Genomic DNA, 18,383 nt, shown 5'->3' with positions numbered 1-18,383 from the left:
AAAGACAATGTTGGATAACACCTCCCACCCACTCCATGACATACCGACTAGTCACAGAAGCACGTTCAGTGAGAGACTGAGATTACCCATGATGCACCACTGACCGACACAGGAAATCATTCCTCCCTGTGGCCATCTCCCTGTACAACTCCTCCATCTAACACACTGTAAACACTGCAATCCGGTTGTTCAGTGATGACACGACGAATCCTACTTCCGGGCCTAAAGTAGTCTGCGTTTAATATGGCTTTTGTGTTGTTAACATGTTTAATGTTATGTATTTTCTTCTATTTGATCTCAAAAAGCTCCTAAAACAGTCAGTGATCACTGTTGACCTCCCTCGGCTTTTATTACCGCTAATCATTTATTTAAGCTCAGTTTTTAAAACCTTAGGATGTAACTAAAGCCCAGCCCATGCAGCAGTATATGAATGACTAACCTCGTATTGTGGATGGATTATCTCAGTTGTTCTCCTGGCTGAAGTTTGGTCCTTTTACAGCATCCTGCCATGCGATTACATTTGTTCCTGACCACCAAGAACACTCACGTTAACTTTTATCGAGTGGAAAAAAGTTAGCTTGTTTATATTAGGCTAACATAGCTGTGTCGCTAGCGGTAGGGTTGCCAACTCCCTGAAAAATAAATAAGGGACACCTCGTGGCCAGGGCCGGGCAACCCAGTTGTCTTCACCCTTCCCAGTGTGGTAGCTCTTTTTTTGTGTGTGAAATTATTTTTTAACCATTTGACTTGAACTTGATTTAAGCAGATGCATATTCTTTGTGATATGACCATATGTGAAACAAATGATCATTTAGCCATTTATTTTTAGCTCAAAATGACAACATTAACACAGTAAAACAGGTCTCTTTCTTAAACAGAAGCCTGTCATGCTTAACTTTTGAGAATATAAGTAAATCTTTCTTTAAAAGAACTCTGTCCTGCTTAACTTAAAATTATATAAATTAATAGAAAGCAATAGAACAAAAATATTCTTGTAACAGTGCACATATAGTGCATTTAGTATAATTGGCTTCAGCTGAGGTATTATTTCAGCTTTTCTAATGCTAATCAGCTGCTCCTGTTTGTAAACCCGCTTGTTCCCATGATTACGCATCTTAACTCATCATCATTATTCATCTATGTATTACTTTTATGTATTAGTCATCTATTTGTTGTAATCATTTATCCTTGCAGTTGTTTATTACACAAAATAAATTATATTATTACACTTCTGGCCACATAGCGCTGATATTCACTGCACATGCCCATATTAACCTTAACCAGAGGGTTTAAAAAAACAAACCAGTGTTTACATACCATATCTGCTTCTGCCATGCCTGGTGGACAAGAAATTGGTTAAGGGTTCCCCGAGCTTTCACGCCCCTCGTGTTCTTCATGTGCCCACCATTAGAAGCATGCCTATGGAAAAAGTGCGCCAGCACACAGTGCAGTGCGCTTTATAGTGCACTTTTCCAGCCAGGTGTTTTCCTTTTCCCATTCCTCCCTGTACTTTTGCAGCCTTTTTTTTCTTTCTCTGAGCGAACAAACATTGCTGCTCTAATTCTGGGCTCACACTGTGCGATTTTTGGCCCATTTTGAGCCGATTTTTGAGTCGTGCGACCGATTTGGTGATCGGCCCGATTTTGGCCTTCATCGTGCATCGTGTAGTATACGTGGGGTAACGAGAAGCGATTAACACCTCGAGCAGCTCCCGATCATCAATCGCTCGTGAGGGTGTCACCACAGGCGCTCACATTGCTCACGCGCAAACACATAAACGTCGGTGAAAAAGATGGAGCAGCACGGCTGTGTAGCGTGTGATCTGGACACAAGCGATGGAGGCACAACTTGTAGAACTTTGGAAAGCTCATCCGAGCCTTTTCGATGTGGCATCACAAAATTATCACGACCATAACAACCGTGAAAATAGTTGGATCTACACTGTTGCTCAATCACAGCTGCCTTATTAATGTTTTTCATTAGCAATTTAGCAAAGTTGATGGTGGCGGTGTGCGTGTCTGTGTGAGTGAAAGACAGACAGAGAGAGAGAGCGACAGATTTTCTGTTATAACCTTCATTTTATGGAGGCACAGTGTGCCGTCCGAGACTTGCACCGCAGTGTCGGCGTTTGTTTCCCTGTTGGCCGGTATTTTCTCCGTAAGCGACCTTTCCTCGACCAATGAGATAAGCGATAATCTGACTTGTCATACTCATTGTCATAAGTGTGCTGTCAGCACATTGGTCACAAAGCAGGAGAGGGGCTGGGAATTATGTTTTCAAACAAAGTGTTAATTCCATTAAAAGTTATAGACTACTTTTGATTCTCACTGTATTACGGGATAAAGTGCGTCCCTTATTAGCTCAATACGGGACGTGAACTTTTGTTTCTAAATACGGGATGATTCCGTTTTTTAAGGGACGGTTGGCAACCCTAGCCTAGCGGTCACCAGCTAGCCCAACTTCAGTAACCCTACAAACGTCACTGCTGTTTAGTTTTCTGTCTTCATTTATGTTGGAAGTGATAACAGAGCTGTACGTTTTAATTTGTTTCCAAAACCCTGCAGTCAGGACATGCTATATTGTATTTAGATAGAAGCTAGCGAGCTAACTCCCTGCTAACTTCTAACTCCGTTAAATGTCATAAATTCCGTTTTCATGGATGCCTGGATGTTAAACTCAATTGTTACACCTGGTAGAGCAGAACGCTGATCATTTTATTAAAGATGAAAGACTTTAGACAGTTTGTAACTCTCAGTAATGCCATAGTGATCGTTTGATATATGGACCTGCAGCGGAGTGTAGGTCCAGACACGGCTAGTGACGTCAGACTGAACAACCGGATAGTTACATCCTTTTTCCACACGTTCTTTTCTACTCTGGAATATTCTTGTCAATTTTCTTGATATTTATTTATAATCACCTCTGTTAATCCTTGATATTTATAATTGAGTGATCTGCATATATTAGTGCTATTTCTTAATTGTGTAAAATCTGTATAATGTACTGTTTGGAGTTTAGTCTGTTAATGTTGCTATTTTTACCATTTCTTCTTGGAGCAACTGTAACCCACATAATTTCCTTAAGGATTAATAAAGTATTCTGATTCTGATTGTTTCAGGATACATGACCTGCCATTATCCAATGACACATCTGCTTACCTGCATCTTTGGCTCATTTCTCCTCCTGTTCTTTTCTATTTTTTCTAAACTGAGGACCTGATGGCTTTGAACTTTTCTCATCCATCTTCCATTGGTTTTAATTTTGCACTCCAGTATGAACACAAATCCCCCAACCCGAGGATCACCACAACATAACCTAATAGACCTACACCTTAGTTCACAGATTTGCTTTGTCTGGGGTGTATTTCTGGGATTTCGCACAACCCAGGATTTAAATCATGAATACATAATGGGCTTGGATTTACAACATTATAAATGAAATGTGCTCTATTTGGAAGCAGCAGGCCCCCCTCCCCTTTCGACAGGTTGTATGTGAGACTTTAAATTATCAAACTGAAAAAAAATTATAAATTGTTATTGATCCCTTTACCCCTGGTCCTAAAGTGTATATTTATTTTCTCACTCTTCTTATATTTATTGTTTGTTTACTTGCACTGCTGTAACTGGAGCCTTGTCGTCTCGTCTCTCTATATACTGGACTGTATGTAGCGGAGATGACAATAAAGTTTACTTTGACTTCAGCAGCGAGCAGGCGCACCGAGGGCTCTGGCGCTCACTTTTCGCATACAGAATTTCGAAAAAACATCGGTGCAAATTATAAGTCTGTATCATAATGTCTGGTGTTTTCGTGTTTGTTGGTTTGTTTTTATTTTGCGGGTAGGTTATTAGATGCTGCTCCAGCCAGCCAGAGAATCCCCCGCCGCCCCGCCCTCTCCTCCCTGTGCCGCAAGCAGTAGGCGCACCTCGCAAACGAAGGGCGTCCTTACTCCCAGCAAATGGGCGATAGAAAGCCGATCGGTGCCTATGCCATTCCCAATATGCGCTGGCTAACGTTGGGGCAGCATGAGTACGAGCAAAAAAAATTTTTTTGCCGATACCCGGGATGCCGCCCCCACCACGATGCCGCACCGGGCAACCACCTGTGTCGCCCGTATCAAAAACCGCTACTGGAGGGGAGGGCGGTGCAGCATCCTGTTCTGGTCTGCTGGAGTATGGTGGCTGCAGAAACCATTACAGAGTCTTTGACCTGAGCACTTTCCTCTTCAGTCTGAGGATGCGGCGTGATGCCATGTTGTCAGTTGATGAGATGTCAACAGTTAGGAACATGATTCAGTGTGGAGATGCAGTTTTTTTGCAGGGTTTATGAGAAATCATTGGATTTAGTTTTTATTTACATTTGCTCAGCATGCTGTCTTTGAAACAGTGTTTTTAATTCCAGATTTTTTCTGCAGGTGTGGGGCCTCAGAGCTGCACACACCTGACATCAGCTGTAACTTGTCAGGTAGATCTCCATCCTCAGCTCAGTATTACCTGTGTAAAGGTGTGTCAGTGAACTTCAGCGCACAAACCTGGACACAACCACAGTCAAAGTGTGTGTGTGTGAATCAGAGGAACACTGAAGCTGTTCATTCTGCTGCTTCATGTCTGAATCATGCCAACCCCAAATCATAGAAAAAAACAGTGATGTCAGAGTGAAATGTGCAGCACTCAGTTAGATGGTAGGGTCAGGATTCTGCTCTGCTCCGCATGTGATGGCCACACACCTTTTCCAGCTACTGCACATCAGGATTCCCAGTAGTATCATTTAAGCTGGGGTCAGCCATTTTAATATCTGATTTCAACCTTTATCAACATTAACAAACAGTAATTGTTGAACCTCTGGATGATGTGCTTCTGTTGGCTTCATCGGGTGATGGCCTCCAGCTTGCCTTGGAACGGTTCGCAGTCGAGTGTGAAGCGGGGGGGAATGAGAATCAGCACCTCCAAATCTGAGGCCATGGTCCTCAGCCGGAAAAGGGTGGAGTGCCCCCTTCGGGTCAGGGACGAGTTCCTGCCCCAAGTGGAGGAGTTTAAGTATCCCAGGGTCTTGTTCACGAGTGATGGGAGAAGGGAGCGGGAGATCGACAGACGGATTGGTGCTGCAGCTGCAGTGATGCGGACGCTGCCCCGGTCTGTTGTGGTGAAGAGAGAGCTGAGCGTAAAAACAAAGCTCTCAGTTTACCAGTTGACCTACGTCCCTACCCTCACCTATTTTCATGAGCTGTGGGTAGTTACCGAAAGAACGAGATCCCGGACACAAGCGGCAGAAATGGGCTTCCTCCGAAGGGTGGCTGGCCTCTCCCCTAGAGATAGGGTGGGAAGTTCAGCCATCCGGGAGGGGCTCGGAGTAGAGCCGCTGCTGCTCCTCCGCATTCAAGAGATAGTTGAGATGGTTCAGGCATCTGACAAGGATGCCTCCTGGGTGAGGTGTTCCGGGGATGTCCCACCAGGAGGAGGCCCGGGGGCAGACACACTGGAGAGATTATATCTAACGGCTGGCCTGGGAACACCTTGGTGTTCCCCCGGAGAAGTTGGAGGAGGTGGCTGAGGAGAGGGAGGTCTGGGCTTCTCTGCTTGCGCTGCTGCCCCTGTGACCCTTCCCCGGATAAGCGGAAGAAGATAGATGGATGGATGGATGGATAATCGTTGAACTTGCGGTTCTTGATGGAGAACTGCACATGCTTAGTGCGACTCTCTCTGCCTGAGGGAAAGGATGCCAGCCTGAGGAGGCATGGAGATTGTCTTGCTGACTGCAGAGTTAATGTTTAGGTTAAAAATGAAATCCTCCTCCTTTTCAGCTTCAGGCTGGTCCCCCTGGGGGTTCACATGGAAGGAGGAAAACATCGGCACATCCTCATCCAACCAGAGGATGGGATTACTCGAACTAATGGCACCTGTATGTATACCAGCAGGACTGTCAGTGTTCAACTTAAATAACCTGCATGACTCATCAGGTGCCTGTATTTTAAACTATATGGTAATCATTAACAGTAATCAATTTTTCTGTTCGATCATCTGGCGTCACTAGTTATCGATTGATTATAGATCAGTTTTTTGTGTAAAGCTGTACAAACTCATAATAATTTATACCTGTGACGGATCTGTTGCTGCTCAGGTGGGCAGTGTTGCTGTTTGTCACATGCCTGTTATAAACTTTGAAGGTAAAAAAAAAAAAGGGAACAAACTGAGGCTTTTGTTTTGAAAACCCGGAAGCGGAAGTTGTTGGCCGGATCCGCTCCCGGTGAAGTCCACGTCAGTCCTCAGAGCACACCTGAGGGGTCCGGACCGAACCGAACTAAAGTCATACCCATTAACTCTCCTGCGCATCATGGCGGACGAGGCCACGCGCAAGGCCGTTTCGCAGATCCCGCTGCTGAAGACGCACGCGGGGCCGCGAGACCGCGCGCTGTGGCCGCAGCGGCTGAAGGAGGAGTACCAGGCGCTGATCCGCTTCGTGGAGCAGAACAAGGCGGCCGACAACGACTGGTTCCGCCTCGAATCCAACGCTGACGGCACGCGCTGGACTGGCACGTGCTGGTACATCCACGAGCTGCTGCGCTACGAGTTCCGGCTAGAGTTCGATATCCCTGTGACGTACCCGGACACCGCACCTGAGGTGGCAGTTCCGGAGCTGGACGGGAAGACCGCCAAAATGTACCGCGGCGGGAAAATCTGCCTCACCGAACACTTTGCGCCGCTCTGGGCCCGGAACGCGCCGCGGTTCGGGCTCGCGCACCTCATGGCGCTCGGACTCGGACCGTGGCTCGCCGTGGAGATTCCGGACCTTATCAGCAAGGGCATCGTAGTCCACAAGGAGGGGCAGGCCGAACCGGCGGCGGAGTGACATCAGACGGAAAGCCGGACCGGACCGGAAGCGGGGCTGAAAGACTGAAACTAGGAGAGTAAAAACTGTGTTAAAATGAATGGAGTCTGGTTTGGAAATGACGTTGACTCTGTTAGTCATCACTGATCTGTAACTGACGCTGTTCAAGTAAAAATGGGCACAGAGAGAATTGAGTCTGATTGGGAGATCGCACTGGCATCTGGCTATTATTTTTCAGTAGTAAGACTAAATGAGTAAAGCTCATGAGAATATGAATGGAGTCTGGTGGCGAGATGACCCACAGATTGGTAATAATAAAAGGTAGAAATGTGTTGATATAATAAATTGAGATTTACCGTAAAATAACTTCAGCCCACTGAAAGATAGTGGGGAAAAATCAATGGAACCTGGTGGAGAGGTGGCCCCTCGTAACAAATTTATGATGTTGATATTTTTATTGCGCCACAAGAAATGATAAAAATGGTGCTAAAATGAATGGCTTCTGGCTTTTTTTGCTCAGTAAAGAAGTAAAAAGTGAGAAGATGAATTTAGTCGTGGAGAGTTGATCTAGATTATTTAACATAACTGTCAAAGCCTGGAGGCAAAAGTATTATTGATCTAATAAAATAATGTTAATTTTTTTTTTTTGCATCACAAGGAAGAGTATAAACGGTGGGACTTTGAATGGAGTCTGATGGGGAGAAGACACCTAATGATCAGACTGCAGACGTTCTGTTAGTTTGATCACGAGTAAAAACACGTAATATATGAATGAAGTCTGGTAGTCTGGATGTAAACAGTGACACACCAATCTGTCCCTAAACAATAAATAATATTTAGATTTCCTGCTGGTTGTATTGTTTGCAAAATATTTACAAATGTTTGCAGCTGTGTACGATGTCAAATTTAAATCACTAGGACATTTGTTTAATGGGCCATATAAATAGGGATGTTACTGATTTCATCACATCCTGTTACAGTAAGTCACGTTCTAAACAAAAGGAGACACAATTTAAACAAAACTTTTATTAGTTTGTTTCAACAACAGAATCGTGTGTGTGGTCCCGATCAGCTGACTGATGGCTGATAATAAAATATCAGTCAGTACACCTGGATAAGCTCTGCCCACTCTGCCACAGGCCACACCCCGTTCGCTTGCACATTGCTTGGTGATGATTTCCAGTCCCAGACCCTCAGTGGGATGTTCCAGGAGGCGCCATAGTTTGCTGTCACGTAGTCAAGCGTCTCACATGGAACACGCACTTTCAGCTCAAGAAGCTCCGCCCAGCACAGCGAGAAGCGTGGAAAGATGTACCTGGAGATAAGAAGAAAAAAAATTTTAACCTGCGGCAGGGTTGACAAAGTGACCTGACAGATGGTAATGACTTTACGTAGCAATAAACGACATGACGATTACGCCGTCTGTACAAATATTTAAGGTGAAAGGATTTTACTTGAACTTCCTGCCACTCTTTGCCTGCGTCCCGCCATTCCACATGATATCACCGTTGTCGTAGAAGAAAAAAATGTCCAGCTTCACATCTTCAATCAGAAATGACAGCTCCAGACTGTCCTCCACCTTTTACAATAAAACACCCGCTTTCAGAATAAAAGACAGAAAACTAAACTTCACAATAAAATGATTTCAGAATAAAGGTAACTATGGGTGCATTCCAAAAGTCCATGTTTCTGTGAAAGTTTCCTCACTAAGAGACATGACTCCAAACACTAGCATCCTCTACGAAAGGAGAGGAGAAAATGTGTCCTATAATTCACTGCAAACAACCATCCAACCATTTATGAAAACACTGACATAATCGAAGTGGGTGGGATCGATTTTGATGTTCCTTCTAACTGCATTTTCCATTTTATCCATAACCTGTGGATATATTTATAGTTTTTATCAGCAGCTGTTAAATTCACAGCTAAACTCTGAACATCAAGCTGCTGGAATATAAATTTGATGTTGTTGCTGCATGAAGAAAGTAGAACAGTGAGTTCAAGATTATGATTTATAATAAATGATCAAAGAGTGTTTAAGGCTCTGTATGATCACTGTTGTATTACAGTCTTTAGGATTCATGTTTACTTCAGGTCAACTGGGATCGGTTACGATGGAGGGAATTTTACAGAAATCCTTAACAGGCTGGAGGAAACAAAATAAATATACAGAGGGTAAAATAAGTAATTTAAGTAAGTTCAAAGTAAATATATTTCTGAAGGTGCGATTGATATTAAATTCTCACCAGATGTGAGTGATAACCCATCCAATCCACACATGCAAAGGAATCAAACCATAGATGTCCATAAATATGTGTAATAATGATAAATGACACAGAGAAAATAAATGAAGACACTCACTGAAATTGGATTAATACTTTATACAAAGCCTTTGTTGGTGATCACAGCTTCATATTCAGCTTCTCCTGTATGGAGAAACTAGTCGCAGCATTGCTCGGGTGTGATTTTGGTCCATTCTTCCACACAAACAGTCTTCAAACCCTGAAGGTTCCGTGGGTCCCGTCTATGAACTTTGACCTTGAGTTCTTTTCAGTTGGTTGAGGTCAGCTGATCCAGCAGCTTTATTTCCTATCTCTGACACCAGCTGAGAGTTTTCTTTCGTCTCGTTTCATCTTCATCATCCTGGTAGATGGCAGCAGATTTTTATCAGGAATTTCTCTGTACATTTTTCCATTCATCCTTCCTTCAGTTATATGAAGTCTGTCAGTGCTGTATGCTGAAAAGGAGCCCCACACCACGATGTTCCCAACTCCAAACATCTATATTAGTGTTCTGGGGGTGATATATAGTTCTCTTTGACCTCCAAACGTACGATGATGTTAAAACGCATTATGGCATCCAAAGAGTTTAATTTTGGACTCATCTGACCAGACATAAGATAGACTTTATTAGTCCCAGAGATGGAAAATTCATTGTTACAGCAGAAAAGCAGATAGGCCAGGAATAAATAAAGAGATTTAGATTATTTAGATAAAAATATCAAGTCAAATCAAGTCAAGTGGCTTTACTGTCATTTCAAGCATGTGCAGTGGTACAGTACACAGTGACGCGAGACAGCGTTCCTCCAAGATCATGGTGCCACATGATCTTGGAGTAAAATCAAACCAGGACTACATAAAGTGCAAGTGTGAAAAACTGCAAAAAACAGTGCAACACCAGACAGAACAGAATGATACAGATACAAGACAGTGCAATAGACAGTGGGTTGTGCAAAAAGACTGAGCACTGTGCAAAAAAGCAAAAGCAACAACCTATGCATGTAATTGATGTATGAAGGTGTGTGAGGTGTGTCTGCATATGCCATTGTGCAGGTAATGTAGTGACGTGTGTGAAGGTATGTGTGTGTCAGTCCAGTCACTGAGTGTAATGGAGGTAGTTATGGAGCTGGTGATGAGGGACCAGGAGAGGGTCTCCGCCAGGTGAACACTAAGGAATTTGGTGCTCTTGACAACCTCCAGAGAGGATTCATTGATGTTAAGTGGACAGTGATCTCACCATGCTCTCCTGAAGTCGACAATTATCTCTTTTGTTTTGTCCACGTTCAGAGACAGGTTGTTGACTCTGCAACAGTCCGTTAGCTTCTGCACCTCCTCTCTGTATGCTGACTCATTGCTTTTGCTGATGAGACCCACCACAGTCCTGTCATCAGCGAAACTGACGATTTGGTTTGAACTGTGCATTGCTGTACAGTCGTGAGTCAGCAAAGTGAACAGCAGTGGGATGAGCACACAGCCCCGAGGGGCTCTAGTGCTCATTGTGGTGGTGATGGAGATGCAGTTACTGATCTGGACTGTCTGAGGCCTCTCCATGAGAAAGTCCAGGATCCAGTGGCAGAACGAAGTGTTCAGGTCCAGCAGGCTCAGTTTTCCAGTCAGGTGTTGAGGAATGATTGTGTTGAATGCTGAAGTGAAATCTATGAACAGCATTCATACATACATGCCCTTATTGTCCAGGTGAGTGAGAGCCAGATGTAGGGTGGTGGCGATGGCATCATCTGTTGACCGGTTGGGGCGATAAGTGAACTGGAGTGGGTCCAGCAGTGAGCTCACTTGCAGCTGAAGATGAGCAAGGACTAGCCTCTCCAGGATCTTTGTCAGATGTGATGTCAGAGCCACCGGCCTATAGCTGTTGAAGTCCTTTGGCTGTGGCCTCTTGGAAACTGACACCACACAAGATGTTTTCCACAGCTGTGGCATTCTACCAAGCTTCAGGCTCAGGCTAAAGATGTATTGAGTTATCCTGCATTGGACTTGAGAAGCAGTCTGCCGAGCTGATGCCATCTGGACCAAGCTTCAAGATGGAGTCAGCAATGGAGTCTTCCATGTTGAGCGTTTATATGCGCCACAGCGTATTAGTGCATTACTTATCGTTTTCTTTGAAACAATCATACCTGCTGATTCAGGTCTTTCTGTAGCTCTGCACAGGAGCCCCTTGGCTCTTGAACAACTCTTCTGATTCTGATTTTTTTTTTTTCACTCCCCTGTCTGAAATCTTGCAGGGAGCACCTGGTCGCGGCCGGTTTATGGTGAAATTATGTTCTTTCCATTTCCGGACATTGGGCCCAACAGTACTCAATGGAACTGTTATTTTTAGAAATTCATCAGTATGTTTTTGCAACAATAAGGTTATGATGGTCTTGGGAGACCTCACTGGTTTTACCCGTCATGAGATGTTTCTGTGTGACAACTTGATAATTGGGCACCTTTTATTAGCCATCATTCAGGACTGATTGAGCTGATATTAATTTGCACTAAGTGGCAGGATTGACTTATAATCACTGATAGATTTTAGCTGCTGTCTTGAATCTCCCTGCCTTTTTACACATCCCTCTCTTCACATGTTCAATACTTTTCCCTGTGTCACTTCTCGTTTTTACACATAATTTATGGACGTCTATGTTTCCATGTGTGGCTTGGATGGGTTATTACTGACATCTGGTGAGAATTTCAGAAGACAAACATTATTTACCGTTATATTATGAGAAGTCCCAGTTGTGACAGGTGTATGTATAAGTGCATCACTTGGTAGTTTTAACAGCATAGTGCACTTTTATCTGTTACAGATTCAGCAGAGAGAAGTCACTCGCTGTGTGAACACTGCTGAGAAAGAGCAGCCAAGTTCAGGTCATTTCTGCCGTTTCATGGAAGCATTTACCAAGGAGCAATAAGTGGGCTCGCCTCTAAACACTCAGCATGAAGAAGTTAGTGAATCTGTTCCTCCTTCTTTAAAATTCCAGCCTTTCTAATGAAAAATGAATGATTTTCTCAATGTTTACATTACCCCCATAAAACAACAGAACATGTTGTGGAGAAGTAACGCATGCTTTGTAGTCCATCTTTTACACATTGTCAATATAGCGGACATGCGTCATCACAACGTTAAGAAATGAGTGTGAGCTCGTTCAAATCCTCAGCACACCACTTTTCTCTTTTTCTAAGTCCTCAGTAATTCTCCTACCCACTTTTCCTTGAGATCGATGAAAAGAGGTTAGGAACAGGAGATAGTAGGTACTTTTTGGAACACACCCTAAACTTCACAATAAGACAGGTTGTAAGAATAAAAGACAGATTTTGCAGTAGATGTTTGAAGCTGGTGACTGAAGATGAAGCATGAAAAAGTTTTTGGTGTTAGAAGTAGAATAAAGAAGAAGAAACTCAGACAGTAAAAGATAAAAATAAAGATTTTGGACCTTTCCAAACTTGTGTTTCAGCGTCAGGCCGGCGTCTGTGAATGCTGCGATGATGTCAGGCCTGTAGTCAGCGATGAAGATGCCAATGTCGACGTCACGGCTGTATGAGATGATGCTGCACTGCCTGAACCAGCCTGGAGAAGGTGACACAGACAGACAGGTGTGAGGACGGGATTACCTGCACACACTGAATCAATTAGTCTTTTTGACTGAGGTGCAACTTCCTCAGATGTGATTTACCTGGATGTTTAAACCACAGATAATAAGGCATGTGACCCTGATTACAGGTGATGTCAGCACAAACTATGGATGTCATACAGCAGTTTGACCTCTGTGTGACCCTATAGTAGCACACCTGAGTGAATCACTGGTTACATGCTCCTCCACAGGAGTTTTAACAGGAACAGGTAGACAACCTACAGTCAGAGGTTCTGACGTTGAAGCAGGAAGTCATCAGCATACCTGACACACCTGTTGTAAAAGTTATAAGTGACAGTGACCTCTGTGTTTCACTTGCTGTCTCCGAGGCGGTAACCTGCTCTATTTTAGTCCAGTCATGCGAGTCTCACTCTTGCTTAGTGCTCGACAGGCGCTGCATACACCTGTGTAAGTTTCACAATAAAAAACGCCAAAAGAACTTGAGAGATTTCAGCGGTTTACCCAGGGTCACCATGGCGAGGTCGCTGCATGTCTAATCTGTGGTGGACACACTTCCTGATGTAGCCCTCGAGGGATTCTTGTTTCCCAGAATCAAACACAAATATGACTGATAACAGGAAATCAGGAAATCAACCAGTGCCAAAATAAAAGCCTGCTTAAAAAAACAACAAAAAAGCAGAGAGAGATTATGGCAAACCATCGACTCAGGAGGGGAAGGCGGTGCTGTACCTGCACTGACTATAGTGTGGGTGGAGCGCTGCTGACTTCGACTGAGAATATTGTCGGGCAATGGAAAGGAATACTTCGAGGACCTCCTTAATCCCACTGAGCTGCATCAGGCATAGCAGCATGCAGTTATTCTACATTGTGACGATGTAATTTTGATCATGTCAAAGTGAAAGAGGCCATACAGTCCTTATACGACCGTTGCAGAAGCCTGGCCCGCATAGCAGGCAAGAAGTCGGACTTGTTCCTGGTGGGTGATGGGCTCCGCCAGGGCTGCCCTTTGTCACCGATTCTGTTCATAACAGGATTTCTAGGCATAGCAAAGGGGCGGAAGGCTTTCGCTTGGGTGGTCTCAGGATCTCATCTCTGCTTTTTGCAGATGATGTGGTCCTGTTGGATTCATCGGGTGATGGCCTCCAGCACGCCTTGGAACGGTTCACAGCCGAGTGTGAAGTGGTGGGAATGAGATTCAGCACCTCCAAATCTGAGGCTACGGTCCTCAACTGGAAAAGGGTGGAGTGCCCACTCCGAGTCAGGGACGAGTTCCTGCCCCAAGTGGAGGAGTTTAAGTATTTCGGGTCTTCTTCACGAGTGACGGGAGAAGGGAGCGGGAGATCGACAGACGGATTGGTGCTGCGGCCGCAGTGATGTGGACGCTGTACCGGTCTGTTGTGGTGAAGAGAGAGCTCAGTGTAAAAGTGAAGCTCTCAATTTATGAGATTGATCTGCGTCCCTACCATCACCTATGGTCACAAGCTGTGGGTAGTTACCGAAAGAACGAGATCCCGGACACAAGCGGCAGAAATGGGCTTCCTCTGAAGGGTGGCTGGCCTCTCCCCTAGAGATAGGGTGGGAAGTTCAGCCATCCGGGAGGGGCTCGGAGTAGAGCCGCTGCTGCTCCTCCGCATTCAAGAGATAGTTGAGATGGTTCAGGCATCTGACAAGGATGCCTCCTGGGTGAGGTGTTCCGGGGATGTCCCACCAGGAGGAGGCCCGGGGGCAGACACACTGGAGAGATTATATCTAACGGCTGGCCTGGGAACGCCTTGGTGTTCCCCCGGAGAAGTTGGAGGAGGTGGCTGAGGAGAGGGAGGTCTGGGCTTCTCTGTTTGCGCTGCTGCCCCTGCGACTTGGCCCCGAATAAGCGGAAGAAGATGGATGGATGGATGAAAGTTTGCTGAAACTGTACAAATGAGTCAGGAGGTAGAGTTACCCAGGCAGGTACCGCTGCTGAGCCAGAACGGAACGTCAAGGCGAGTGAGCGTTCGAGCCGTCAAATGAAGCAACGCCTTTGCTTTTCTCCGGAAATCCACCGCCGCTGCAGACGAGTCGTCAGGGTAGAGCTGCAGAGAAGTAGTCGCATGACGAGAAAAAGGAAGTTTTAAAAAAAGATTTGTTTATAATATTTTTCATTTCCTCTTTCTCCCCTCTTTTTACAATAAAAAGAAGCTTTCATTCTGACCTGCAGGAAATTGCGAGCATCACGGTAACGGCACTCTAGGAAGCGGGCGTGTTTCTGCTGGGCCAGAAAATGGGAAATGTTTCGCGGGACTCGAACGTCCAGGCCATCAAGGACGGTCAGGATGAGCTGCGGCCTGCAGAGGACGTCACATTACAGGAAGTTCATTAGTGCGGTTTTTTTGTCTCATTTACACACATAACGTAGTCATGTGATGTCAGCACCTGTCATAGGCTCCAGCGTAGCGCCCATAGTCGAGCACTTTGAAGGCAGCAAAGCTTCGGTCTGCGTCCCCTTTGAGGCGCAGCGCTCCATGCCACAGGTAATTCCCGCTGCGCTCATACAGGAAGACCACCTGCAAGGAGCACAGGTCACATCGTCAGCTGTTTTGTCACCTGAATCAGATCGTCACGACATCTGGCAACATCCACCTGAATGACATGATTGTGGAGGCGGAACAAGAAGTGCAGGGGAATGTCCTCTCCTGATAGGGTGTCCAGGCTGGCGAGTCGAGGGTCCACTCCCCGCAGCTCCATCACCTCAAAGCCTTTCTGCTCAGCTGCCAATAGGAAGCCGGGCTGACAGACAAACAAACAATTACAGTTTTAAAAACTTTATTTAAACTCAAGTTCTGCATTTTCTCACGCTCTGAAGACAACAAACAAGTCACTCACATCATACTTCCATTGGTTGGCCTGCAGAGCGAATGACGTGACGGCTCGGCCTGTGCACAGAAAGCTGCAGTGCGGTTCGCGCACCAGCCGGTCACGCTGCCGCAAAGCATCCTGGGAGAGCAGTGCCAGCACGGCGGTGTCAGTGAGGAACAGTGGCAGCTTGAAGTGCTGCACTAACACTAGAAACTTCTTCACCACCTGCTGCAGGGAGGAACAAAGCAACTGTTACCGTGGTAACCATGGTCAGGTCAGGAAGGAGGAGTTAAAACATTTAACAATTAAGTATAAAACAAGCTAATTTTATGAGCCACAATACAAGTTTACACATTGTACAAATTTCATGACTCACGTCTACATCTTGTGTAAGAGAAGCGAGATGTAAGATGTAAGATTTGTTTTAAATGTATTTGAAAAGTTCTTCACCTTTATTTAAGAGAGGAACGTCATGTGCAAGTGGAAAGACATAGAGAGCTGCATCAGGCATAGCAGCATGCAGTTTTTCTACCTTGTGACGATGTAATTTTGATCATTTCAAAGTGAAAGTTTAAATCTGAATTGCTAACAATTGATGTTAAGCTAACAGCAGCTAGCATCAGATCTGACTTACCCATTGGACTTGGCTAGCGGTCAGGTGGCCTGGAGTCAGGTGACCTGCTGGGCGGAAGATGTGAGAGCCAGGCTGCTGCAGGAGAATAGAAGAAAACAGGGTCACCACAACGGTCATGCTCCCGCATGACTTACCTTCAGAGGCTGACGCTGCCTATCTGGACCTTGGGGGTGTCGTAGCTAAAAGATCAACCTTAAGACTGTCACATGTCCTGATGGAGGGTTAAATACTCACACGTGTGACAAGGTTACTGTAATTCGAGCACATAGATGATTCAGGATCTCTTCATGAGTAATGTTCATGCACAGGTAATGTCAGCGTACAGGTGAGATGGAACACATAGGCAGCATGATTATGATGAAGATCATCTTCGCCAGAAGATGTTTCCTGATTGGCTGAATTTAACCTAAAATATTTTAACTTCACGTTCAGGTACAGATACCTGATAGCATTTACAAGGCTGTTATAACTAAAGTTAACCTTACTGCAGTGAAGGAATCTCAGGTGTGCCTCTTTCTCTCTTTACCTGCCTCTGAACACAAACCTGTACGGCAGCTTCAGGAACGACCCATTTTATGTTCATCATCTAAACTCTACCTAAGGAAGACTGTGCGCTGCTGTAGACTCCACCCCCACTGAAAAGCTGTCCTTTCACCTGTCACTTGTGCAGGTGTGTTTACCTGTGTCTGCTCTGCACAGACACAAAAACATTAAACTCATAATTATAATTTGAGACGTGGTGTGGTTCCTATAATCCTGACTTCACAAATGCAACTGAAACAGCTAGTGCACAGATTAGGATTATATTCTGAAAGGGCAGAGGGCTTTGAGTTTTAATGGTTCATTAGTGACATCACAAACCTTCAGATTAGGTCACACTGGGAGCCTCTCGCATCACACAAGCGTTTACACGGCTATGGCTCACCTTGCTGACGTACTTCCGGTAGTAGTGCAGCTGGAATAGCAGGAACACGGAGCTGCTAACGATGAGCAGCGCTAACACGGCCGTCCGGTTCACACGAAGCATCCGGAAACGGGGCCCGTCACCGCGCTTCTCATGACGCCAGAACTGAGCTCGAGGCACGAGGGAGCGGCACGAAAATACTCAGAGCACCGCGAAAATCACCAAGCCGTCTGCGGCCGCCGCCATATTTAAAAGGGCTCACTTCCTGCGCGGCCTTTCACAGTAAAAGCCCAAAACCTTTCTGCTGTGATTTTCAGAGGGAAAAAAGCTGAAATAGTCGATTCCCTGAAGGAAACATGAAGAATTAAATATGACAGCTGTGGTGTTTTAAACTGTTTTATCCACATAGCATGAAAATATGATTTTTCTTCATCAACACACTGAATATTTATCAGCATCGATTTTTAATCGTTAAATTTCAAATTCAAATTTTATTTGTCACGTACACAGTCATACACAGTACGATATGCAGTGAAATGCTTAGACAACTGCTCGTGACCTAAAAAGAAAAAGGCTATGAATAAGATAGGAAATAAATATGAAAAATTAAAAAGGGTCAATTTAACTAGGAAGGAATAAAATATAAATTAAGGTTAAAAATGAAATAACTGTACAACACAATTTAGAATGAAGGGTAAATTTAACTGGGAAAGAATAAGATAAAATATATAAATTAAAGTTGAAAATAAAATAACTGTACAACAAAATACACAATACACAGTATAGAACTATATAAGAATGTATGAAGAAAGATAAATAAATAAATATATACACAATAACAGCAGCTGTACAAGTATTAACTGGAAATGAAGAATATAGTGACCAGTGTTGTGCAATCCACATTATGTCTTGTGCAGTGCAAATATGCTTAAAGTGATTTAAGTGATTTAAGTGATGATTTAAGTCTTCCAGACACTAAACCAAGGAACAATGTACATTTCAAATTCCTTTAATTTTAAATATGTTTATATTGTCTATCCTGTAAAATAGTCAGATGTCTATTCTTATTAATGTACAGAATTCACCTGCTTGCTGCTACTACTGCACATTCACCCAATGTACATACTATATATATAATGTTCTTCCTCTACAGACACCCCCCCCCCCCCCTATTTTTGCACATGTCGAGGAGCGTGTCAGGCTACATTTCACTGTGTGTTATACTTGTATAACTATGCATGTGACAAATAAAGAACCTTGAACCTGAAAGTGAAAACAATGTCCAGAATGTCCAGTGTGTGTGTAAGAACTGTATGTGTGGG

General features: G+C 44.4%; 2 protein-coding genes across 5 annotated transcripts; one reads left to right on the top strand and one right to left on the bottom strand.

Annotated features, from left to right (window-relative positions):
* Nucleotides 1-6,187: 6,187 nt before the first annotated feature.
* On the top strand, nt 6,188-7,667 carry ufc1 (ubiquitin-fold modifier conjugating enzyme 1). Its single transcript, XM_082541251.1, has one exon. It carries the CDS (start codon nt 6,328-6,330, stop codon nt 6,841-6,843), a length of 516 nt encoding a protein of 171 aa, XP_082397377.1. The 5' UTR covers nt 6,188-6,327; the 3' UTR covers nt 6,844-7,667.
* A 166-nt stretch (nt 7,668-7,833) lies between these two features.
* Nucleotides 7,834-17,335, bottom strand: fktn (fukutin). 4 transcript variants are annotated; one of them, XM_082541247.1, is made up of 10 exons: nt 17,083-17,335; nt 16,158-16,232; nt 15,551-15,751; nt 15,308-15,454; nt 15,101-15,231; nt 14,880-15,012; nt 14,631-14,760; nt 12,533-12,666; nt 8,277-8,401; nt 7,834-8,137 (listed from the first exon to the last, which is right to left on the bottom strand). In XM_082541247.1, the coding sequence occupies exons 1-10, from the start codon at nt 17,182-17,184 to the stop codon at nt 7,924-7,926; spliced, it is 1,392 nt and encodes a 463-aa protein (XP_082397373.1). In that variant the 5' UTR covers nt 17,185-17,335; the 3' UTR covers nt 7,834-7,923. The 4 variants fall into 4 exon arrangements, with proteins under 4 accessions (XP_082397373.1, XP_082397375.1, XP_082397374.1 ...); XM_082541249.1 differs by having other exon boundaries at nt 15,551-15,748; XM_082541248.1 differs by having other exon boundaries at nt 16,158-16,229.
* Between the last annotated feature and the right edge of the window lie 1,048 nt (nt 17,336-18,383).

This window comes from Aulonocara stuartgranti (assembly GCF_965226115.1).
Source record: "Aulonocara stuartgranti genome assembly, chromosome: 7".
In the NCBI taxonomy this organism is placed as follows: Eukaryota; Metazoa; Chordata; class Actinopteri; order Cichliformes; family Cichlidae; genus Aulonocara; species Aulonocara stuartgranti.
Note: the sequence above shows the minus strand (reverse complement) of the source record. Positions and strands in the feature narration are given on the sequence as shown.

Coding starts and splice junctions, on each gene's coding strand:
- fktn (XM_082541247.1), bottom strand. CDS start 17,184: ATGCTTCGTGTGAACCGGACGGCCGTGTTAGCGCTGCTCATCGTTAGC. Junction 16,233..17,082: donor ACCGGAAGTACGTCAGCAAG/GTGAGCCATAGC, acceptor ATTCTCCTGCAG/CAGCCTGGCTCTCACATCTT. Junction 8,402..12,532: donor TGAAACACAAGTTTGGAAAG/GTCCAAAATCTT, acceptor TTATTGTAAAAG/GTGGAGGACAGTCTGGAGCT.
- ufc1 (XM_082541251.1), top strand. CDS start 6,328: ATGGCGGACGAGGCCACGCGCAAGGCCGTTTCGCAGATCCCGCTGCTG.